This window comes from Cyprinodon tularosa, unplaced genomic scaffold (genome assembly GCF_016077235.1).
Source record: "Cyprinodon tularosa strain WSP-4 unplaced genomic scaffold, ASM1607723v1 ctg52, whole genome shotgun sequence".
Taxonomy (NCBI): Eukaryota; Metazoa; Chordata; class Actinopteri; order Cyprinodontiformes; family Cyprinodontidae; genus Cyprinodon; species Cyprinodon tularosa.
The window spans coordinates 59,494-85,427 of record NW_024039252.1 but is presented as its reverse complement, the minus strand read 5'-3'; the positions used below and the strand labels follow the sequence as shown (position 1 = coordinate 85,427).

The 25,934-nt window shown below is 37.6% G+C and overlaps 1 protein-coding gene across 4 annotated transcripts in view; it reads left to right on the top strand.

Annotated features, from left to right (window-relative positions):
* LOC119795660 (dipeptidyl aminopeptidase-like protein 6) overlaps positions 1-25,934 on the top strand; it is a 127,620-nt gene that overhangs the window by 42,756 nt on the left and 58,930 nt on the right. Inside the window, exon 1 of one of the 4 annotated variants that reach the window (XM_038303747.1) lies at positions 21,190-21,459. The exons of the other annotated variants lie outside the window; for them this stretch is intronic. Coding sequence (XP_038159675.1) covers positions 21,418-21,459 — 42 coding nt within the window. The 5' untranslated portion in view covers positions 21,190-21,417. Of the gene's footprint in view, positions 1-21,189; positions 21,460-25,934 lie in introns of those variants that run through there. 4 annotated transcript variants of the gene reach the window in all.

Below are 25,934 nucleotides of genomic sequence, written 5' to 3'. Positions count from 1 at the left end.
ACCTGGATGACTGAGAACCTTCACAAGCATATGTTCCATCTTCTTTTACTTATTTAGATAATGACATGTTCTCACATTCCTCTTTGTGAAATGGCTAAAAAATAATCAAACAGGAAGAACATGTTTGAGAAAATACATTTTAATTTTCTTACAAACTCCTATTTGGATCTAGCACCAAATCTCTCATTGTTACAATGAAGGGTATGTTTGGATCTTAACCATTGTATGCTATGGTAGCATATTTATATTTAAGGCTGCAGTGAAGGCTTCATCATTTATCACTTTCAACCCAAACTCATCCTTACAAGCTTCGTTCTCCCTGTTAATGCAAAGCATCACCACAGTATAATGCCTCACACACCATGTTTCACTGTTGGGATTGTTTGTTAAGGGGTGATCTGCAGATGAACCAACAGGATTTTACATAGCTGTCTATCATTGGCTTTCTTATTGCTGTCCTTTCATAAGGGACAAACTTGGGGAGTGCACAGCTAAAAGCTGTCTTGTCAACAAATTATTTCACCTAAGCTGTAGTTTCCTCCACAATCCAACTTGTCTGTTGTGTTCTTTGCTCTTCAGAATGCTGTTTGCTCACTAATCCTCTCTAAGGAACAGCTGATGGCTTCAGCAAGTACCTTTATTTATACAGAGACTAAATGTCACAGCTAAACCCCGTTACTAATAGACCCTTAACAGAAAAGTTCAGAGGTATTAAAACATTAACTAATTCTGTAGGACGTTTGTTTTCTTTTGTTTGTTTCTAACCAGCAAAATAACATTTTAATGAAATGAGTTATTAATCAAACAGGATCATATCCAAATATTTATTTTAATACTTTTCTCTCAAACTTGTGACATGAAGCAGGTATATTAGATGATTAACCATTCCAAAGCCAAAAGTATTGGAAACAAAATCATAACTGCAAATAGTCTGAAGGTTGGGGACAGGGATTTGTGCTGCTTGTTTGCAGAGGAACCTCATTCTAACCTACAAAAAATATGCACCTTCGATGCTAATTGGATATAACATATTCCCTGTTAGTTGAGTTAGAAGGCTAGAAACAGGCTCACACCCTCTTAGTCATTAGTATCAACATCAAGAAGAGCAGCTTAGCGCAACTCAGCTGGCAAAAGGTTGTTCGTCCTGAACATATACCCCTTGGAAGATTCCCTCTGCAGTGCTTCAATCTTGGGTCATTAAAGACCATTTTTATATAACACCCTTAAGATTTTTACAGCTGTAATTGCTCTGTTGAACTCTGACAAAATTCCTTAAGTTTACGCTGTTAACCTTGAAGCGACCTTCATTGCAGAACTTCCCCTGAGTCGTGGTGGAGCATGAAATTGCCTTTTTCCTCAGGAGATGGGAAGTCCATTTCATGGAGCTCTATTTCCAAAACTCTTCTTGGGTAAAGTTTAAAGACGCTATTGGTGTTCTCATTCATTTTGTCGACAAGAAAGCAGAAACAATGACTGAGAAGCAGCCCTGATTCACTTCCTATTTATCTCAGTGCAGAGATGTGTAGCCTTTAAACACCTTTTGTTTAGAAGGTAGCAGCAGCATTTGAAGTTAAGGACACAAATAAAAGAGCCTAATTTCTTTTAAGTAGTTGTGATATTCAATCAATGTCTCTTTTTTCTTTGGTCTCCTAAGTGGTTATTTTTTTGGCCTGTTGTGAAAATGTTGAATTGTTTTTGTTCTTTGTGTGCATCCACCAAGGTTTTGTGATCAGAGGTTACAAATCACCAGCAGTTTCGCTTCCTCCTTTATTCCCTTTACTGCAAACAGAAACCTAATTAAGTCTCCAAGCTAAAGGTTAAATATTGAAATATTGTACTCACAGATCAAAGCCTTAGGGGCTCTGACATTATCCTGCCTGCATTAACCTTTTCCTGTACGGTTGAATAAATGCAGGAAAATGTAAACGCTTCTATTTATTAGCAGGATGGACTCATATGTGTCTCCCTAAAAGGATGAAGGTCAGCATATAGGACTTTGTCTTTAAGGTATTTACCTCCTTAAAGACTTCTAATTGTTTTGGGTTGATTTTTTTTTTTTTTGCCTAATTTAAATGTTTTAAATTTTGTCAGATAAAAATAAGCTGATCAGATCCATAAAGTTAAAAAAATGTTTTCCCTCACATGGTAAAACAACCTGGACCTTTTTCAAAAAATCAGCAATTGCCAAATCTTTAATGAAGAATTGGCTTAATGACAAGCTAAACCATGAAGAAGAGGTCTCATAAAGTATGAAATTTAGATAGCTGTTAAAGTATTAGTGTGGAATGGGTTTGGTAGTCACTTTTACACCTTTTTAATTCCAATGAGGGCCAGTATCCAAAAATGGATATAACATGCAACAGTTGCATTTCAAGATCACTCCAGAATCAAATTATTGCCTCAACCAGGAGGTCACAAAATCACCTAGAACAACTGAAGAGCTGTAGTCTTGACTTGCTTCATTTTAGTTCACTGATGGGTAAATTCCAAGGTCAAAAGATTTAATTGACTCATTTCACAAAAGTGGAACTCTTAGCAAGTTATGCAGCTTAGGCGAAGCTTTTCTTCTGAAGACCTTGACTACCTACCTTAATTGATTGTTCTGCTCTGGATTAGAAAATTCTAGTGGAAGGAAACAAAATCTGAAGATTTTCTGAATATTGGTTTTTCATTTAAGGCCCAAGTGGATGTGAATCATAATGGAGGACAGCGATCCAAAGTATACCAGCAAGTCCCTCTCTGAATAATTCAGTAATGGTCTAGTCAGCCTAGACTTAAATCTAAATAAGATGCTTGGTTATGACCATGAACAGAACATTAATGTAAAAACACAACTCATTATTTTCAACTGGTTGGCTGAAATAAAACAGTTTTGTGAAGAAAACTTTCCATCATGGCGAAATAAAATACCAACAGTCATAGACGCTTGATTACAGTTGTTACTGCCAAGTGTGACACAACCACTTACATAAATTAAGGGAGCAAATACTTTCTTACATGGTGAGCTAGATTTGCTTGGATATCTAATTATAGTTTGGTCTTATATATCTAATTGAGGTTAGAACCAAAAATTGAAGACATTTCAGTGATTTACTGTAAACAATTATTCATATAAACCTACCTTGCTCAGTGGTATTCTTTAAGAGAGTACAACTGAAACAATAAATATGACAGAATTACAGTATAAACAAAAGTGAGCAAATATGTTATTCTTACTTGTAAGCTGTAGACATATTTGCAATGAATATAAATAATATAAATGTTATATGTTTCTTTTGATCAAGCAGTCAAGGACTCTGACAGCTTTTCTGAACATTACTGAATAGTAAATATTTCATATTTTTCCCCCATGATTAATTTTCTACTGCTTTTGTACTTTGCACATAAGACCAAATTTTTTTCTCAAAACAGAAGGAACGGACCTCTTGCTCCTTGTGGCTTAATAATGACAGCTGTGTATCCATGTGTAACTACTAGCAGTTGTTAGTGAAAGTGCATATCCCTCAGGGCTTCCTTAATCCCAGTGTGGGATAATACAAAGTAATGATATTTTTCCTTCCCTAAGGCAATTGTTTTAAACAACACAATTATTTTCTTTTACCTTGTTTTTTTTTACGGCTGCTCCAGTGATACCTATATAATGCAGCCATGCTGTAGAGAAATCAGGATGGGATCCAGTTTGAGGGGCTATTCTTACTTCCAATGCATCTCCAGCTGCCCAAGTGTTGATAAATGCAGATTCTTTATAATATAAAGCAATGTGAGTGAGTGAGTGAGTGAGTAAGATTAAAAAACAGATTGTATAACTTCTATAACGTTAAACAGGGCTAATTAATCTTAACCACATGTCTCAACACCATATGGTCAAAAACATAAGCATGTCTCTGTTCAGTCTAAATTTGGATAGAGGTTATGGGAGCAAAGACGAGATTTTTCTTTATAAAGATAAAGATCTGAAATATGAATGAGCAAAGTCAATAAACTAGCCAAAGCAGTGATATACAGGGTACCAACCTGAGTATTGGTAGATCCAGGCCTTCGTCGGCCGCATGGTACAACAAGTCAGTGTCAGTTATAAAGACTGTTGGCCCATGTTAAGCCATGTTTCAGACACTCAGTGGTGCCACTGTCTGCATAATACAGAAAAGATTCACATATTTGTTGCTAACTCGGGCGGCAGAAAAATAGCATTATTTATAGAATGATCAGGCTCATTACTAGAGATAGGATAAGATAAGGAAGTTCGAAGTCTTTATCAAAAGAAGTCTGTTGAGCTGGATCGGGCATCTAATCAGAATGCCTCCTGTGCTTCTTCCTTCAGAGGCATACACCTCAAGGAGGAGGCCTCAGGGCAGAGCTAGAACTCACTGAGGAGACCTGAATGAGCTGGACAGAGTTTCTGAGGAGAGGGATCGCCTCGTGTACCTGTCACCCCTATGACCCTAACATGGATGAATGCAAATTGAGTTTCAACAAATATAATTTGATACATTATAGTTTTTTTTTTATAGTTAGAACATGTGTTTTACATTACTAAGGTACTGCTAAGCAGATATCGCAAATTAAAAATGTGAGCTATAACTCTGTTTGACTTTAAAGTGAAATTGAATCACGTTTCATGAGCCTACCCGGGGCTGACACACACACTCTAACTCAGATGCACACTCCTATCCTCATACGCCTTCTGCTCAGACAAATGCCAGATCTGAGCGAGAGACTTTGGCCCAGTTCCCTGAGTCTGAGCTCAGGTCTGTGCTTCCTTTGAGATGTTTAACTCAGATAAATCAGCCAGACGGAGCTCAACAAGAGCAGCCAGATAAAAGAAAACGGGGCCAGAGAAAAGCATTAGGCTGTCCTCATTATCTCTTTGTCAGGGTTAAAAGTTTTTTTCAGGTGATGACTGCTTACTGAGGGCTGCACTAATCCAGAATGATCATCCGTTCTGAGACACCAAAGCTCTCTGAACACTGAGGGATAGTTGATCATTTTAAGCATGTGAGGTGGATATCAAATGGAGAAAAGTAATGGTTTATGTCTTGTATGATTGAATCAATACAATCTCCATTACAAAATTTAATCTAAAATTCAAAATTAATTCTAAAAGTGTATTGTACAGTATACAATGTTAAGGTATATTAAGGGCCATAGATAAATCTGTCTCATAGTATATCAAACTAAACTAGAAAAATTGCTGTTCCTGCGAAACAGCCGTGAGAATGCTGTACAATAAACTGTAAGCTGAAAACGACAGAAACTGCTGAAATGATATGAAACAGAAAAAAAGATGAATGCTTAATTTCTTTGTTGAAAAATAGCGGAAGCAAGCTAAAGCCAACAGCAGAAATATATCAGCCATGTTATGAATTAGCAGCAAACAGCTAATTTTAATACCTGTCCAGAAAGAGAGCAGAATCAAGCCAAAGTTCACAACATAGGCTCAAATGTATTAAATTAGCAGAATCAGAAAAGAAATTAGCAAAAAGAAATTTTTGAAGAAATAAAGGTTTAGTTTAAGGATAGAGACTAAAATGTTGAAGAATGTGGTATTGAATGAGCAGCTTAGTCATACATAAGAAGCTTGATTAAAATGTTTGAAAGTTGAAGAAATGTAAAATATGGACATAAAATTAATACAGAAATAGGTTAGGCTTGGAAGCAAAAACTTTGGTAAAGTGTTAGAAATGAGCAGAAAGAAAAGCTTAATAGTTTTCCTAAAAATAAAGGAACCAGGGAGAAGCAAATGACATAAGAATGGCTGATTATAAATTAGAAAACTACAAACTCTTAAGTTATAAATGCAACACATGCCACAACACTATGAGCTAATATGAGTGTAAAGTCTGAGAGGACAGGACAGAAAATCATAAGAATAATACCATATTAGATAAAACCCAGTTGCATGGCAAAATTCCTTTAATATGAGTGCTAGAAGCTAGGGTCTGAAAATGTTCCTTACCAAGTTTCATGTTTGTACATTAAATAGCTTGGTAAAGGCATCCATTTGAAAATATATTGTTCAGCCATTGTCTCCCTTACTATCCTGGCTTGATTGCGTGTATGATGTTGTCAGAGGTGTCAAGTAACAAAGTACAAATACTTTCTTACTGTAATTAAGTACACTTTGTACCGGTAGGTATCTATACTTTACACCAGGCATCCCCAAACTCGGTCCTCAAGGCCCCCTGTCCTGCAGGTTTTAGAGGTTTCTCTACTTCAGCACAGCTGGTTATAATGATTGCAGTAGACCAAAAGTCTGTTAATCAGCTTTAACGGTGTAGCAGAAGGTCGTGGAAATGTTTTAAAAGTTGAACGGTGTTTCTAGCTGAATCTATGCCGAAGTAACCTGACTCCGCCAGATGGATTTGCTCCGCATATCCATCTGGAAACCTTCCGTTGAAGTAATTTTGGCAAGGGGCGAAAACACTGGTTAGCTAATTGGCCTATGTTGGTGACCAAATAAACCAATAAGATCAACGAAGCATATAACGTACTAACAGCCAGGCTACTCTTGCCGAAACCAGTCGGGAGAAGAGCAAAAACATCTTTTCCTCTGAGAAAAGCCTCCAAAGCAGTGTTTTGCTCTTCTTTCAGTGAAGAAATACTCTGTAATTCCGATAAAACTTGCTCGATAGCCACGCTAACGCTAGTTTCACCGGCTGAAGCCGCCATGTTCTTTAGACTGAACTGTCGCGCTTTTCGTTGCCTCACACCTCAACCCGCCTCAAAGCCAACGCTGATTGGACGTTCGTTTGGTGAACGGCTCCAAATTTTCTTCAACGTAGAGTCTCCAGACTGATTAGCGAGTGAAATCTTGAAAGCTCGCGAGATCAGGATGGTCTCACGAGGCTAATGCCGACTTAAAAATTACTCTTGAGCAAAAGTCTTCATATAAAATCATATTTTGGAGATTCAGAAAGTCCACCTCCCTGGGGTAGGAACTTGCTATAGCTAAATGGAAAAAGGGTCACAAGGAGCGAATTGATTTGGAGGAAAGCAGTCCTTGGACATGAAAGGTCAAATCTCTGTTCACTTCACACTGCAACTGTGAAACCCAGCAGTGTTTGACAGTTTATTTTAGTTCTGCTTTGAGCTGCTGTCAACTAGCAGAATGCATTTAGAAATCAGAATTTTAATTTCCACTGTTCTTCCCTGTTTTATGGTTTTTAAACAATAATATAAAAAATATTGTCCTACTAAAAGTTTAGAAAATAAATATTGGATTTTGATTTTACAGGTAAAACCAATAAGTAAAATATATGTTATAATTTTGCCACAATCTTTTTGAACAGAATTTAAATGTTAAACCATTGCATGTGTGTCAATGGCCCAAAAAAGTGCATACATAGATATTTACCAAAGCCTAGTCTTCACTATTTGAGAATATTGAAGTCTTTCATATATAAGAACATTAGAAGGATTGACTGTTCTGACAGATGTCAATCAGAGGAAATCACTCATCTCAGAAGGTAAAAAGATGATGTTGTGAGTCTGCCATCAGATAAACACTAAACAAGAGTTCTGTGAGTGAGAGATATGGAAGTGCAAACCTTCTGCTGTCTAAGAATAGTTATGCTGCTTGGGTGAAATTTGATGAAGGCAAGTAAGATCAATCAGTGGATGAAAAACAGACATTGCATTTTAAATTACTTGGGTTATCATTGAAGAAAAAATGAATGCACTCCTGCTTGAGAACTTAATCATAGCCATAAAGCAATTGGATTTTAGTTTTCTGGCTCAGAGTAACAAAACAAACAATAATTGAATAAAAATGAATAAGTTTTTTATAATGTTTATAGCATTATTTTTTGAATATATAGTGTTTTGCTCCTATTTTTGTGATCTTTATCTTTATTGAATTGAACTGTACATCACTTTGGTCAACATTTTATGTGCTATTCAAATAAATTGGAAATTACATTGTTAATCATTTTAATTACCAGTAGCCTCAAAGGGTGTCCCAAATAATAAATACAGCCCAAATGTGTGTAATTCAACGTCATAGTAGCGGTTTTGTGAAGGCAGCCATTGTTTTTTTTTAGAGAACAATAGCAAGCAAACAGCATCAGCACAACTAAGAAACCACCTACTAAATCAGTTATGGAGATGTTTAAATAAAAAAAATGTTTAGTGCAAATGTGAATAGCAGACTAGTACAAACTTAATTATGCATCAGAAAATGTTGAAAAAACTATAAATCTAAAATTAAGACAAGAGTAGTTGCAGAGTGCTTTGGCCAGTATTTGGTAAAGGCCACTGCAGGCAGACATGCTGTCATCCAGTGCAGCTGCTGCCCGCAGGATAACAAAGCATCCGCAGCAGGACTTCCTGCTCCATGTTGCTATGGTTTCAAAGGTGGGGAGGGTGAGGCTGGTAGCCCTGTGAACTAACATGCTGATGGCTCAGACTGCCATCTGGAGATGACACAGCTTTCCCCAGCCCATGTCATGGAAAGAAAACCGTAGCAGAATTGATCATGTGTGGGTTTATTGTAGCTCATTTGAATAATTCAGTGAATAATTATTTGCTGATATAAGCCTTCTCGTCTTTGTGTTTTTTAGCCATGCTGACAGACCTATCACCTATCGATTTCTGCTTTTCGATTCCAGAGAGCTTCTCAACAGGTTGTCCATCCCCTGTCCAGTATCTCTCTGCTCTGTTGACACACCATCCATCATCCCTTACTCTCCCTGCCCTCCCCAACCTCTCAGCAGACCTGTCAGCAGTGCTCAGCAGGCTGACAGTCCTTCTGTTGAATGTCCCTGTACCTCTTCATGATATACTGTAAGATTACACAGGCTGACAGGTATTATCATTCAGTGATTCAGTGCAGAAAAGCCTCTTTATCCACTAATGATGCTGAGCGTTAGTCTCCTGGGGTAGATTTTCTTCTCTTAAAACCAAGTGAAATAGTCATTCTTAGGTGTCATTAAATCTCTGTGTGTATTTTAGATCGGTTTTATTCACATTGTAGTCTAAGTGCTCGTTATTATGTTTCATTTGGGAAGCAACTAGTATGAACCGATTGAAATGGTCAAAAATACATCTTTTGTCTGAATTTGCGTCATCTTAATGATTCAAATAAGGCCTATTGCTTTGACTTTGGTTGCTAAATTCTTTAAGCATTGTGAAGATTTCACAATTTTTTTGAAGAAAAAAATGTTTTGAGTTGAAGAATTTTTCATCTTCAACTCAGCTTGCTTCATGTTTTTTCTACTCTTATTATTTCAGAGTCTAGTTTTCGTTTTAGAACCTCAGGGAGCATTCAACTTTGAGACAAAGCATGAAAATCCTCATAAATATTAATGACTTTTGCATTTGTAGTTTTTTATTTCTTTGTTTTACATCAGGTTGTATTTACTATATAAATTCTGCTTGTCTGCATAGTACATTTGTTTCATATACATTTTTTCTCCAATGACGTTTTAGGCACATGCACTGTTTCTGCTTTGCCACTAGAGACTGTTATTTTACAGTTAATGGAGGATTGTACACTGAAATACAGAGCCTGCAGCAGGCATATTCATCCTTTGTCTTGATTAATATTTTTTTTTTTTTACCTCTCTTTTTCCAATTCACAAGGGGCAATGCTGTCTCACTCAGCCTCTGTGATAAAAGTCATGCAATTCAAGGATCTCTTATGGATCCAGGAGGAAATGAATTGTCAGACCTGAAGGGACTGGGAAATGTTATTTAATCACAAAGTTACATCAACCATGCTTTGACCTTTAGATACAGATAAAAAATATATTTGTTCCTGGTTTTACTTGCTGAAATGAGTGGGACAAGAGACCAAAAGAGATTCAGCAGCCCCTCATGCTTAATAATATTTGCTTATTAAATCAAAAAGAAGGATATTTTTTTAAAAGACAGACACAGAGGTCATCATGTTTTTGTTTTTTTTTCCATCAACAAGTTTCAAGTGGATTTTTTCCCCCATTTTTTTCCCATCTGTGAGAATTGCAGCAGCAAGGCATTGAAATAAAAAATAGACATATTAAGAGATAACTAAATCTATTAAAGCATATGTGAATTGTTAGGATTATTATTATTAATGATGTGTGACTGTTAATCCCTAATATTACCTGCCTGTTGTTTTTCAAAACTAATGTTTCCAAGAAGTTTATCTAATTAGGACAGTTCCTCTGTCCGGATATACAGTTATCGTCTTCATTATGTACATAATGGAGATTTGAGAATAAAATGAGGACACAGATAAAGTGGATCATTCTTAACAGCAAGTTCTCTGTGTTTTTATCTGGGACACTGTGTGATAGCTTGATATGAATGGAGCCATGGATGTCTCCTCCTCTGCAAACGTGTATGATGTAATGATGTGATGAAGTGGCAGACTGGAGTTGCATAAAATACTTCTTTAACTGTGATTTAGGGCCGACTCCAACGAGATGTGAGCCCGGGTGGTAAGCGCTGGCTTCTGCAACCCTAAACAAATTCTCTGGATTGAGTAAGATACATTTCTTTCAAACTCTGTTGTTATGTCTGATGGTTAATTAAGACATATACATTATGAATTGTTATTTAAAGAGTTTGTCCAAAGTGATCTCTTCATAGGAAAAGAACTGGAGAAAGAAAGCTTCAAGGTGTTATCACAGAGCTTTCACAGAATGTATATTTAGCGGAGGAAACACAAAATAAACTTCACAAGCAAAAAGTAGTTGTCTTTCTACTTTACAAATTTATTAACTCTGATGAAATTCCATTCCCAACAATACCAACTTTAATTATTCTCCAAACATCTTCCATGTTTAGGGTTTTTTCATGGTTAGATAAGAAAAACTGTTTCTGCTCAGTTCCTCCTATCAGTGATTCATAAGTTTAATATCAAGACTTTGCAGGCCCTGTCATGCTTGTCTGCACCAAAATATATACAGCTGCTGCATTGGAGGTTATTGGAAAATATGAATTCAGTGATTTGGTGAAGTGACACAGTATGTTTGTTTACATTTGTCACACAAACCATCTGCCAAGTCAAACCATTCAAAGAAATGCATTGTTTTATGTTTTTTTTTCCTCCATTGCTGTTCTGTTTAGATCAAGCAAGCCCAAAGTCGGTCCTTGAGGGCCACTGTTCTGCAGGGTTGAATGGTTTTCCTACTTTAGCACAGCTGATTCTGATAATTGCAGTTCAGTAAAAGCCTGTTAATCAGTTGTCAGTTAAAATGACGTTCTGGAGCAGGGAAACCTCTAAAACCTGCAGGACAGCTGCCCGCAGGACCGAGTTTGGGCATGCCTGGTTTAGATGTTGGGGTCATTTTTATGTTGGAAGGTGAAGATCAACTCATGTCTCATATAATATTAATGGACTGCCTTGGATTCAGCTCCTTCATATTCTCAATAACTCAGACCAACCATCAGGTAGTTGCTGAGGAAACACATGCCCACTGCATGATGCCATCCAAAACAATGTTTAACTGTGGGCTTGGTCTGTGGTAGTTATATAAATGTGGGGTGTTGAGCCCCTTTCAGAAGACTCTAAACTGGAATTAAACTTTTTTTTTTTTTTTTTTTGCATTCTCTATGTCTATATGTAAGATTTAGGTGGCTGACATTAACCCAGCACTCTTACCCCCCTGAATCAACAAGCTGTATTGGCTGGTTTGCCAAAAATGGTTATATCTTGACTGTGGGTTGTGTTAATTGCAGGGGTCTTTGCCCCCAGCTGTCCAGGGATTTAATGTAAAAGTGCTACCTGTGTGTGGTATCTATTCATCATTCATCTTTATGGCCATTGAAAAATAAACTTTTTGAGCCTTCATTCCTATTTTACCAGCTACTCTTGGAAATGGAACAAAACAAAGATAGCTATGATGTATTTACCCCTTTAGGAGTTTTTCTTTTGACATTTATGTTGGGCTTCATATTCACCCTGCTAAGCTGTAGCTTAGACCTTATTGATTTTTGTAAGCCCATGTGCGTGGGATATTCCAAGCTTCAAAGCATGGGATATTGCTTTTACAAACTAACCCTGGTTAAAATGTCTCCACATACTGACCTGTCTGCTGTCTCTGGTGCTCATAATTCTGTTTGTTCACTTATCTCCAATAAATCTGAGGCATGCAGCATGCAGAGAACAGAGAAAATTAGGTGACTTATGGCAGCTGATTGTTAAAGGTTATCACAGGTTTTCATGGCTGTTGGTTTTTTACAAGAACCCATTTCTAGGTAATCTAAAATAATAATAAAAAAAACATACAATTGGTTGGCACAGTCAGAACAAAACGTAATTGCAAAGGCTGCAAAACACTACATGTAAGTGATCAAAGACCAAAGATGGGTGTTGAACAGAAGGATCAAGCTGAGAGCAAACACAACCATACCAAGGCAGGGTTGAAAAATGTGAAATAAACCAAAGGAGCTGAAGAAGAAATGTGAAACAACTGAGAAAGTATAAAGGCAAGGTGTGTGAGGGAGGAAGACTAATTAACAGAAGATAATGCACTAAGATATGCAGACCCTCTCAACAGAAAAAAAGATGAATACTAAACTGAGGAATAAATCCGAATGTACACTACCTTTCAAAAGTTTGGGGTCACCCAAACAATTTTGTGTTTTCCTGAAAAGTCACACTTATTCACCACCATACATTGTTAAATGAATAGAAAAAATAGTCAAGACAGTGACAAGGTTAGAAATAATGATTTGTATTTGAAAGTTTTTTTTTTTTACATCAAACTTTGCTTTTGTCAAAGAATCCTCCATTTGCAGCAATTACAGCATTGCAGACCTTTTGCATTCTAGCTGTTAATTTGTTGAGTTAATCTGGAGAAATTGCACCCCACGCTTCCAGAAGCAGCTCCCACAAGCTGGATTGGTTGGATGAGCACTTCTTGGGTACCATACGGTCAAGCTGCTCCCACAACAACTCAATGGGGTTCAGATCTGGTGACTGCGCTGGCCACTCCATTACATATAGAAAACCAGCTCCCTGCTTCTGCTCTAAATAGTTCTTGCACAATTTGGAGGTGTGTCTAGGGTCATTGTCCTGTTGCAGGATGAAATTGGCTCCAATCAATCGCTGTCCACTGGATATGGCATGGCGTTGCAAAATGGAGTAATAGCCTTCCTTATTCAGAATCCCTTTTACCCTGTACAAATCTCCCACCTTACCAGCACCAAAGCAACCCCAGACCATCACATTACCTCCACCATGCTTAACAGATGGCATCAGGCATTCTTCCAGCATCTTAGAATTTGTTCTGCATCTCACAAACGTTCTTCTTTGTGATCCAAACACCTCAAACTTGGATTCATCCGTCCACAGCACTTTTTTCCAGTCTTCCGCTGTCCAATGTCTGTGTTCTTTTGCCCACCTTAATCTTTTTCTTTTATTGGCCAGTCTCAGATATGGCTTTTTCTTTGCCACTCTGCCCTGAAGCCCAGAATCCCGCAGCTGCCTCTCCACTGTTGATGTTGACACTGGTGTTTTGCGAGTACTATTTAATGAAGATGCCAGTTGGGGACCTGTGAGGCGTCTGTTTCTCAAACTAGAGACTCTAATGTACTTATCTTCTTGCTCAGTTGTGCAACACTGCCTTCCACTTCTTTTTCTACTCTGGTCAGAGCCTGTTTGTGCTGTCCTCTGAAGGGAGTAAGTAGTACACACCGTTGTGGGAAATCTTCAATTTCTTAGCCATTTCTCACATGGAATAGCCTTCATTTCTAAGAACAAGAATAGACTGTCGAGTTTTAGATGAAAGTTCTCTTTTTCTGGCCATTTCGAGCGTTTAATTGATGTGATGCTCCAGAAACTCAATCTGCTCAAAGGAAGGTCAGTATTGTAGCTTGTGTAACAAGCTAAACTGTTTTCAGATGTGTGAACATGATTGCACAAGGGTTTTCTAATCATCAATTAGCCTTCTGAGCCAATGAGCAAACACATTGTACCATTAGAACACTGGAGTGATAGTTGCTGGAAATCGGCCTAAAGTTAGAACTAGTTTATCTTCATTAAAAAGTACAGTGCTTTTCCTTCAAAAATAAAGACATTTCAATGTGACCCCAAACTTTTGAACGGCAGGGTACAAAGAACAAAACCAGTACAATCTGAGAAGCCAAACACAATGAATAAACCAATGAGTCAAGACCTGTTAGAAGGCAAGAAATAAACAGGGAAAATAAGAAAACACAAAAAACAGAAACCCAAAAGCTAACGACCAAGGATTGGGGTAAGGATGCCCTGTACAACACATGCACCCCTTTTTTTTTACTTTTTTTTTTTACTATTTTATTTTTAGCTGATTACAAAAAACAAATCTATCTTTTTTGCACTTTATAATTATGATTACTGTTCTTAATCATTGTTTATTTTATACAATTCAATTCAATTCAGTTTATTTATATAGCGCCAAATTCACAACACATGTCATCTCAAGGCACTTTACAGTTCAACCAGATCATATAGTCAAATTGATACAAAGTTTTCTATCTAAGGAAAACCAGTTGATTGCATTGACTCATTGACTCAAATACAATCCCCCACACTAAGCATGCTTGTAGCGACAGTGGAGAGGAAAAACTCCCTTTTAACAGGAAGAAACCTCCAGCAGAACCAGGCTCAGTGTGAGCGGCCATCTGCCGAGGCCGACTGGGGTTCAAGGGGACAGAAGCAGAGATACAAAAAGCAGCTGTAAAAGGCGGCCCCGTCCAGGAAACACACAGCCAGGCAGACGAGCTCCAAGGCAGCTCCCATGTCAGAGGACGAAGAGAGCACATCCACTCAGTCACGGTCAGAGAAACAGGACCACACTGGAAAACAGGCCGATCTCCAACATCTATAAACAAGGGTGTTGATAGAAGCAGCACAGCTGATGTTTCTTTCCAGGATGACGTCACAGCCAAACAGGAACAGACGAGGCAAAGCTACTCTGAGGAAAAGCAGAGAGAGCAGAAGGTTAGAGATTGAACTAACAGATTCTGCAGAATAGGAGAACAGAGAGAGAATGAAGCAGAATGATGAAATGGGGGTCCCTATGTCCTCCAAAAGTCTAAGCCTATAGCAGCATAACTATAGAGATAGCTCAGGATAACCTGAGCCACCCTAACTATAAGCTTTATCAAAAAGGAAAGTTTTAAGCCTAGCCTTAAAAGTAGACAGGGTGTCTGCCTCACGGACTAAAACTGGTAGTTGGTTCCACAGGAGAGGAGCCTGATAACTAAAAGATCTGCCTCCCATTCTACTTTTAGAAATTCTAGGAACCACTAGTAAACCTGCAGATTGAGAGCGAAGTGCTCTGTTAGGAACATAAGGAACAATCAGATCTCTGATATAAGATGGAGCTTGGCCATTTAAGGCTTTATATGTGAGAAGGAGGATTTTAAATTCTATTCTTGATTTAACAGGAAGCCAATGAAGAGAAGCCAGGATAGGAGAGATATGATCTCTCTTTTTCATTTTCATTAGAACTCTGGCTGCAGCATTTTGGATCAGCTGAAGGCTTTTAACTACAGTTTGTGGACTTCCTGATAGTAAAGAATTACAATAGTCCAGCCTTGAAGTAACAAATGCATGGACTAGTTTCTCAGCATCACCCCTGGACAGGATATTTCTAATTTTTGCAATGTTCCTCAGATGAAAGAAGGAAATTCTAGAAACCTCTTTGATATGGGATTTAAATGACAGGTCCTGATCAAAAATAACACCAAGATTTTTTACTTTATTATCTGAAATCAGTTTAATCCCATCCAAATGAAGTGACTGGCTAATCAGTTTCTTTTTCAGAGACTCTGGTCCAAAGACTATAACTTCTGTTTTGTCTGCATTCAGAAGCAGAAAGTTAAGAGTCATCCAGGTTTTTATGTCTTCAAGACATGCCTGTAATCTATGTAATGGGTTAGCTTCATCTGGATTTATAGACAGATATAGCTGGGTATCATCAGCATAACAGTGGAAATTAATCCCATGCTGTCTAATAATTCTACCAATTGGGAGCATGTATAAAGTAAAGAGAATTGGTCCTAGCACTGATCGCTGTGGTACTCCACAGGTAACCTTTGAGCGTGTTGAAGATCTATCATTAATATGAACAAACTGAATTCGATCAGATAGATAAGATTTAAACCAGTCTAGTGCTGTTCCTTTAATTCCAACAAAGTATTCAAGTCTTTCTAAAAGAATATTATGGTCAACTGTATCAAATGCAGCACTAAGATCCAACAGGACGAGCACAGATACAAGTCCATTATCTGAGGCCATGAGAATATCATTAGTGACTTTCACCAGAGCTGTTTCAGTGCTATGATGAGCTCTAAAGCCAGACTGAAACTCTTCAAAAAGTTCATTATGGTGGAAGTGATCGCAAGCTTGTTTGGCAACTACTTTCTCAAGAATTTTGGATAAGAAAGGAAGATTGGATATAGGTCTATAATTGACCAAGTCATCTGGGTCAAGAGACGATTTCTTAAGCAGAGGTTTAATTACAGCAACCTTAAAAGCTTTAGGTACATATCCCTGTAACAGAGATAGATTAATCACATCTAAAATGGAGGAGGAGATCAAAGGGAATACCTCCTTAAATAACCTGGTTGGAACTGGATCTAACATACAAGTTGAAGGCTTAGATGAAGACAATAATTTTGCTAATTCAGAGAGTTCAACTGGATCAAAGCAGTCTAAACCCGGTTCAGATTCCATGACTACCTCAGGTACAATCGCGGATAGAGGAGTGCTTATGATCTTATTTTTAATAAGATCAATCTTATTTATAAAGAATCCCATAAAATCATTGCTGCTAAGAGCAGGTGGAATGGACGGTTCAACAGAGCTATGGCTCTGGGTGAGTTTGGCAACTGTATTAAAAAGTAATCTAGGATTATTCTTATTCTCCTCTATTAATGAGGAGAAGTATGCTGCTCTTGCTTTACAAAGGGTCCTCTTATACAGCAGTAAACCATTTTTCCAGACTAGGAAGGACTCTCGCAGGCCTGTGGAGCGATATTTTCTCTCCAGTTTCCTAGCATTTTGCTTCAAAGTACGCAGCTCTGCATTAAACCAAGGAGCAAGCTTTCTATTTTTAACGGTTTTCATTTTCAAAGGAGCTGCGTTGTCTAAGGCAGTACGCAGAGAACTAGCAACCCCATCAACAAAATCATCAACCTGTGAAGGGGAATAAGCTAAGCTTTTGCACTCTGCAGCACTGCTCAGTGACACAGAGGAGAGAGAAAGTGAAGCAGATTCTTTAAAATTTATAACTGCACTATCTGATAAAGATCTACTAAAATTGAACCTTCTTTTGGGGGAGGAGAACTCTGTTAAAGTAATCCTGAAGGTTATTAGAAAGTGGTCAGAGAGGACAGGGTTGTGAGGAAATACTTTTATTTCTTCACATTCTATGCCGTATGTCAGCACAAGATCCAAAGTATGAAGATGAGAATGCGTGGGACTATTCACATTTTGAACAAAGCCAATAGTGTCTAAGATAGCATTAAAGGCTGCTCTTAAGCTATCGCCTTCAATGTCAGCATGGATGTTAAAATCTCCCACTATGATGACCCTGTCAGTATTTAATACCAAATCAGAAAGGAACTCTGAAAACTCATCTAAAAATTCAGAGTAGGGACCTGGTGGACGATACAAAGTTACAAAAAGAAGAGGTTTTCTTGCCTTGAAATTTGGATCAGGGAAATTAAGGGTTAAATGTTCAAAAGAGTTGTAGGTATTAATTGTTTTGGGAGTAATCAGTAAGTCAGACTGGAAGATTGTTGCTATTCCTCCTCCTCGCCCAGAACTTCTGGGGATGTGAAAATTTAAATAGCTTGAAGGAGTTGCCTCATTTATGCTCACATAATCCTCTTGCTGCAGCCAGGTTTCTGTAAGGCAAAACAAGTCAATGTGATTATCACAAATCAAGTCATTAACTAGTAGACTTTTAGAGGAAAGCGATCTTATGTTAAACAGACCGCATTTAATTGTTTTAACTTTTTCCCCAATTGGAGTTATTTTGATTTTAATTAGATTATCATGATTTACTCCTTTGGGAATCTTTGCTAATTTATTAGATATTGGTTGTGGGCAAGACACTGTCTGGATGGAGTAAAGAGTGGGTAACAGTAGAGAAGCTGCAGAGATGTGTGTTAAACTACAACTCTGCTTCCTGGTCTGCACCCTGGGTGGTCAGGTTTTTTGGAGGACTAATAAATGTGGCCAGATTCCTAGAAAGAAGAGCTGCACCATCCAAAGTGGGATGGATGCCAATCCCAACAAGTAAAAAACATAAAATCTTTTACTGTTTGATGCACTGTATTGAGGCAGATTTCTGAACCTGGGCATTGAATGCATCCCTATAAAACATTCCTCATGAAAAATGTAAAATCTGCTTTCTTTCAGTCAAAAAGTGACTTTTGTTGTTTGGGATCATTAGAAGGTGATAATAAAATGCTTCACTAGGAAGATGAAGATGAGTCTCTATGTAAAAGAAGAAGGGGAGCAGTGATTATGAGAGCAATGCTATTAATCAACATTAAATGATTCTATAATTAGATAATAATTATTTTTTGTTTTCTGGCAGATAAATTAAAAAATAGAAATAAATGTCTTTGTCACTAAGCACAATCCTTTAGGAAGCACCAGCATGTCCCTCTTTGTGAATGTAGCTCTATCACTGTTCCTCATTCCACCCTCAGTGCTTTAACTTTGTTCTGTTAATCAGGTAAAGTTCATAGACCAGGTGTCAGGGATGTCTCTTTAAGGGTTTGTTTTTTTGATCTTCCCTAGACTTTAAACCACAGCAAGGACAATAATTTAAATCTTTGTTGCTCTGACGATGTAAGATAATGGTAATATTCAGACCAACAATGGTATTAAATTCTGTGATAATAATAAAAAAAAAAAATAAAAAAAAGATTTGGCTCTAATTTATTCAGAACACAGGACAGGAGCTTGGTGACCTTCAATTAATTACAGAAGTTTTTACTGCATGGAAGAAGCAGCTTTTTGACAATTGATAAAGTCATCAAAAAAGCAACCCTGAATGTGCTTTGGTTTTGCATTTTACAATCTTTTCTGGTGAATTAAAAAGGTAAAAATGGATATGTTACAAATCAGCAATTGTAATGTCCCCGATAATATTCCTGACATTTTGGGAGTCCTTTTTTAAAGCATTCTTTCTTTATTTGGCAACAGCTGCAGATGGAGGCCTAACATATTTTACTTTTAGCTTTTCTCTTTTCTCTGTGTCTCTCTGACACAGAACAGTTACTTCAACATTTTCTACGTTCAGGCTATCACCAGTGAGGCACTTAACAGAGGGGTCCCCTTGTGGCCCAGTTGTTGAGGAACGCATGCTAAAGTCCCCTCTGTGGTGCTGAGGATGCAATATGTGCCCTTTTTTTTCCTGTATGCCTCTGCCCTTACAAACATGAAATGGAAACCAGAATTCATAATTTATCTTTATCAGGCATGAAATGATGAATCAAAGTAATTATGGTTAATCTACTATTGAAAAACTATATATTTACTCAGTAATCAAATAACCTTTACCTTTCATAAAGAGTGTAATATATGGCATTTATTGAAAACAACTTACTGTACAGTGGTAATTGATCCAAAACTATAAAATACACGGACGCATACATACTGTAAACAGACAGACAGACAGACAGGCAGACATATGGATATTCTGTTAACTCTGTGTCTGTCTGTATTTTTTGGTTTTATTTATTTAGTTTCTTTATCCTTAAACTTTGCAAACTTTTACTCCCAAATGATTTTCAAATTTTTTTTTTTTTTACCATAAAGCACAGCTCAGAGTCTCTACAAGCAATCTTAGGACTGGGGAGTTTTTTTTGACACCAAAGGAACTTAATTTCTTAATGTTGGTTGGGTGATGAGAAAAAAGTTGGTTTTGGGATGTCGCTTAAGGTATGCCTGTTGGTTTAAACAATGGCACAGAGGGCTATATTCTGCCTCTGGGCTCTTGTTTAGTCTTCTGATGAATAACACATGAGATGTGTGTCCTTGTCAGACCCATGTGTTCATTCCACTCTACAGAGGAGTGACAGGAACATGACCATTTGTCCCTCTTGCCATGAAGGTAGGTTTCTAGCTGTTGTTTCATCTCCAAGCAGTTCTCTGTATCTTCTTTAGCAGTAGTGTGTCATGTGTAACTGATTTTACCTCTGGGCCTGTCATCTTGCATACTGGCATTTTCTCTGAAGGCACAGTTTGTGATTCATCACTTTTGCAGCAGGACAATCATCATCTTCTATCAATATTTCCCCATGGATTTCCCTGGAACAGACCTTGGGAGTCAGAACGAGGTTCAAACCTCATTCAAGGGTGGGTCACTTCACTCCAAGCTGGGAGTGGAGGTTTTTTTAATGTGGAGCTCGCCTTTAGCTGAGCAGAGATCTGGGAGATAATAATTGTTTGGTGAAGCGAGTTTGGGGAATACTGCTCAGTGATTCGGTATTCTGGGAGCTGGCAGCTTGTCAAAAGGTATATCCACCCAAAAACGGGAATGATGAACTGTGAGGATTGATGTTTCTCTGCTCAACAGAACTTAGTTTCTCTTGTGGGGATTGTCTATTTTTCTATCCAGCCATTACATTAAGGTATTATTTTCTCTTTGTGGCTGGCATTGTTTCTGTGGGATCTGAGTTGTGTAATTTTCATAATAAAAGTTTTTTCAGTGATTTTCTTTTTTGATGTCTCAGGAGAATTGTTCTGCCTGCTTTGTTTTTTTTTTAAATAATTTATGCACTAAAGAAGCTTTACAGGGATTTGTCACATTACACAGAGTGTTTATTTTTCACACATACCCTTGTGGGGACAGATCGTATGTAGAGCTGTGACACCTTACAGGTATCATTTTCTTTAGGACGCACAGACCGCATGCATCAGCACATTCGAAGCCCTGCATGCACTAAAAGAGGAGGTGTTATCTGTACAGAAGAAGCCGGTATTGTGTCAGGGAAAGTTCAGGAGAGGCTTCAGACTGTTTGAAATGCTCCATAACTTGGCAGTAGTTCTGTGTGCGGTGTGTAATGCTGATCTGTGCTAAAGGCAAGATGCAGCTAATGGCTCAGGTAAGTGGTTCAGTGCTGATTGTTGTAAAGGGCCTGAGCACGCTGGCGGCACTCCTCACTCTCCTTTCAGCGTTGAGTTGCATGAATGCAAACGAGCAGCAGCAGCAGTCCTGATCAGTCTGATATTCCCTCAGTGATCCGACCTGCTCCACTGCAACTGCAGAGGTGTCAGGTTTATGCTCTCTACTGGGCATAATCTGAGCAGTCTTGCAGTTAGAAACAGGCCGCAAAGACGAATACAGAGATAAGCACACTTCTTCTCAGAAGAGTGCGGATTCTGATTCTGGGGTTGTTCTCATTGTGGTCCTGGGGTGTTTTTTTAATGACATTTTACCGCATCTCGATTCATCCACATCAGTAAGTGCTGCATCTGGCAAAATGAAATCACACAAGTTGTCCCGGGTGGAGAAACTCTGGAAGGTAGGTGTTAATTCATTTCAGGTACATGTTTAGGTTTTGAGCATCTTTTTTAATTATATCTCTTAGCAGTCTGTTGATGAGCATTTGGAGGGCATGTTTGACTGAAGCCTAAAAGTGTTGTAGGAGTGCTTGAGAAAGTGTCATAATTGATTATTTATATATTTAGCTTTAAAGAAACTCTGATGATGTAATGAGCACTTTCAAAGACAGCTTCTATTGTATTCGTTGACATGGGTACGTACTAAATTATACTTTGTAACTGTTAAACTTGTCAAATGTTAAATTTAGGTCCCTGTGGTGATGTCTTGAAGGACAAGTTTGTGTCAGGAATACGAATTAATTACTGCTGCTTTGCTGTTAAGACTAAGATTACTAAATACATGCTTGCACTGGCGTATTGATTAGGTACAACAGGCTTTATTCTGGGTTGCACCCTGCTTTACATTCAGAACTGACTCAATTCTTTCTAACATTAAATCAAGAGATATTGGTTAACAGAGAGAAGATTGCATGAAATAGTTGCTGCCAATATTTTGGCTGCATATTCATGATGCCAGTCACCTCCTTTCCCTCATATTCCAAAGCCACACAGATACAATGAAATCTACCTACTGTGGAGGTCAGTGGACAACTGTGAACTCACTTTCCTGTTATAGAAAACAGTTTTGGTCATTTTAAAAATGTGACCTTAACCCTCTGGAAGTAACCATCTGATGATCAGATTCAGTATGCTGCGATAATAAAGGGATGGAGATGGTCAGCAACCCACGGGTAGGCATTTGGAGCTGGTGATGAAATGCCAAAGGTGTGCAAGGAAAATATCCTTCACACCATTACACTACAGCAAGAAGCCAATACTAATCAAACAAAGCAAAGTGAATCAATATTTTTATGTCAGTTACGCCTCATTTTAATCCTTCAATCTGCACCATATAGCTTTTTACCCAAGCATCAGCGAAATGTATGACAGGAATTTTTGATTTTGCAGGCCAATATACAGCACTTTGTGCATAATGATGCTCTGGGCAGGCTGAACTTCTCAAAAACTCACTTATGTCTCTCAAGGGTCTTGTAACCCATGAGAGACATAAGTGCTCAAGGGTCACAATAAGAGCTCAGATTGCTGCTTTACGGCACCTAAAAAAACAAGGCTAAAAGTAATTGTAACCCAATAAAACAGATGTGGCACTTAGTTGATTTTTTTTTTTTTAAGTTTTTGTTTTCTGATGTAGGGATAAATTTTTATGCGTAAATCTGGCCTTTTCTTTACAAATAACTTCATGTCTTCTTAATCAGTGGTCTGCTGTTTTAAATAAGCTTGCTTTCTCATGCCTATGCTCATGACGAATATTAGAAAATATGTTGCTCATTTTAGCAAGCAATTGTACCAAAGGTGTAATAATAACATGAATATGAGAGTGTATTTTCTCTTTGGTGCACAGAATTAATATGTTTTGGGTTTTTGTGTCCGTTTTTTTTTCCGAAATATTCTACTTTGCAACGATGAAAAAAAATATAAAGTTGATACAAAGGATATCACATAGATACATATCTGCTGTCCTGCCACAGGCATTAATCTTCATTATGCAGCTGAGTGCATTCCCACAGTAATGAAGCTTACAAAGGAAATTAATTTTCATCAGTGTGAATTGTCTCCAAGATACAAAAGACTTTAGTGAAGTAGTTGAATCAAGAGACACATTTTGTCCTACCCACCCTCCTAGATTAGTTAGGATTAACATAATTATTTGTAAATGCTACATGGCAGAAAAATGAGAGACTACTTTTCAAATTTCTCAATTTGATTAGACACTTTAAATATTTCGCCATTAACTTGTTGCAATAGCTTGCAGAAAGTTCTCCCATTCATCCAGACAGAAGCGGTTTAAATCAGTCAGGTTTTTAGGTCAACTTGCTCACACAGGACTTTACCCATCTTTACCCAAAACGATTGCATGTAGCTCAGATCAGGGTTCTGGTAATTGATTCAGTTGTCCTTATATTCTGCAGCACGGTTGTCTACTTGAAAGACGTATTTGTATCTAAGCTTTTACTTTCTGACCGATTTCTTCGTTTTGCTGTAATAGTAATACAAAATCTAATTTCTCCAGGTTTCCTTCTATTCTGTGAAAAGTACAAGACCCCAACTCATACAACACGGTACCGCTACCCCTATATTTCAGAGTTGGTATTGTGCTCTCAAGCTTGCACATTGCCATATGTCTTCTCCAAAAAAGCATTTTACTATTTACAGATTACAGGAGATTTCTGCTAAAATAAAATTATATTAAACTGTGCAGTGAGGCTTTCTATGTAAGTTTTGGAATAATGGCCTCTTCCACCCATTGCTGTTTCAATTTAGTTAAATCCATAAAAAATTCACATTCCACATTAACAAACCCATGAAAATAGAGTACCCCCCCAAAAAAAATTTTTTTTTATCAAACCATTTCCACACCTCTACTTTTCATACAAGATTCCACCTCATGTTTAACTCTCTTCATGCCTGCATTCAGCTGTAAATGGTCCAAGCAATGCGCTACATGAATGTTATTTTTGTATTTAAATAAGCCCCTGGCAATCATAGCCAAAATAAGAAAAAGAAAGAAATAAAAAGCGCAGTTTAAAAGACGCAGAAATAGATGTATGGGTGAGTGAGGTGGAGAGTCTAATATAGTCTAATGTGGAATAATTGCATTAACAACGACATCCAGGCAGGATTTTGCATATTGCTGACTATGATATCTTAGATTTATAGATAAATTATGATGTCTTTAAAAGGAGCATAAAGCAGAGAGTCAGTTAGTTGTTGATTATGTTAAACACCTGTTATTATTAATAAAAACAAGAATGATTTTATATTGGCAAAAATGGTTGTGCTACGGTTTCATAATGTTAATACATTCAGTAGGTAGGGTCTCCCATAAAATGACTGCATCATGAGGCATTGTGCATATGAAGCATATTAATTATTTATACCAATAATGCATTTGATTGCTTGTTCATATTTAACTGTGTTTCTTTATCACCTTTTTCTACATTGGAGTTATGCACACTGACCTCCTCCTTCCTGTTTAATACCTGTGATGAACAGAGAAGGTGTGGGTGTGGCGGGTCAATACTGGACCTTATGAAGAGAATAGATTCAAAAGCAATGCTCTGTGGAGTGTGATCAGCTGATAAACCTGCAATCATGCTGGGTCAGGAAACATTGGTAATAACTGCATACCCAATAAGCCTGTGTTTTTTTATGAACTTCATGAATGAAGTTTGTATGTAGCTCATCCTATCTCTGAAGTCATTCCTGGTTTTTTGTTTCCTCTCTGCTGGATTTGTTTTTATTGGTGTTTCTTTCTGTTTGCTGGTTTTCAGTTTGTCATTAATTATTTGTACATTTTCTGCTGCCTTGATCCACTTGCACTATGGATCTGCAACACCTCACACCATGGCAGAACCACAGTTGTGAAACTCAGAATTCTCCTCATGATATCTTGGCTTATATCTTATGATTTTGCATGAAAGGAAAGAAGGAATTTTTGATTTTCAAAGTGGTAAGTTGTGCCTAATATGATGAATTTTGTTTTTTATTTTGTTTTTTTTTTGTTGAACAAACAGAAATAAAAGAACTAAATCAAAGAAAAAGCAAATTTTCATTGCCTTTATAATATAAAGTAAACTGATTAAGATCAAGCTTTTATATAAAGAAAAATTCTTAGGTTAAAGTAGTGAAACACGTCTTTCTGAATAAAATTTTGCTTTAAAGTTTCTGATTTATTTATCAATGTTGAAGTGTTTTTGGTATCAGGTGTTGCATGACACACTTTAAAGCTCTGCATGGATGACATTTTACCATACCTGACATACAGTAGGGTGACCAAACGTCCGTATTTCCCAGGACATGTCCGTATTTCACGTCCTGTCCCGGGCGTCCCGGGTTTTTTTTAGAAAGTGAGGAAATGTCCTGTTTTTTATTTACCTTAATTGGACCATAAATTTATAGGCACTAGGGCACTGTGCACGGCGCGGCGTGTGACGTAATCCCTGAGCCGCGTCAGTTCTTAATCAGAATATAGAGAGCGTGGCTGTCAGTTCGCCAACAACATGCAAAGCTGCAAATGTATGTTTACCGACGATTTACAAAAGAGTTTCCCCGCTTTCAGAGTGGGTCGAGAGAAATGGGAGGCCTTGTGCACAGTGTGCAAAGCAGGCAGATATGTCTCGGTGTCCAATGGAGGTGCAAGGGATCTGAAAAGCCACCTGGACACCGAAAGTAAAGATAGTGTATTGATATGTTTGTTCGTTTTTGGTACATTTTGAGTTATTTTTGCTACACAAGAGGTATTTTTTGTTAATTAGCTCATTTGTTAATTTATTTTTTCCAATAGCCTACAGAACAGACATTATTTTGTTCATTGCTGAGGCTGAGTATCATCGGTTATTGGGAGTTGAGAGTCATTGTTAACTTTTATTGTTAA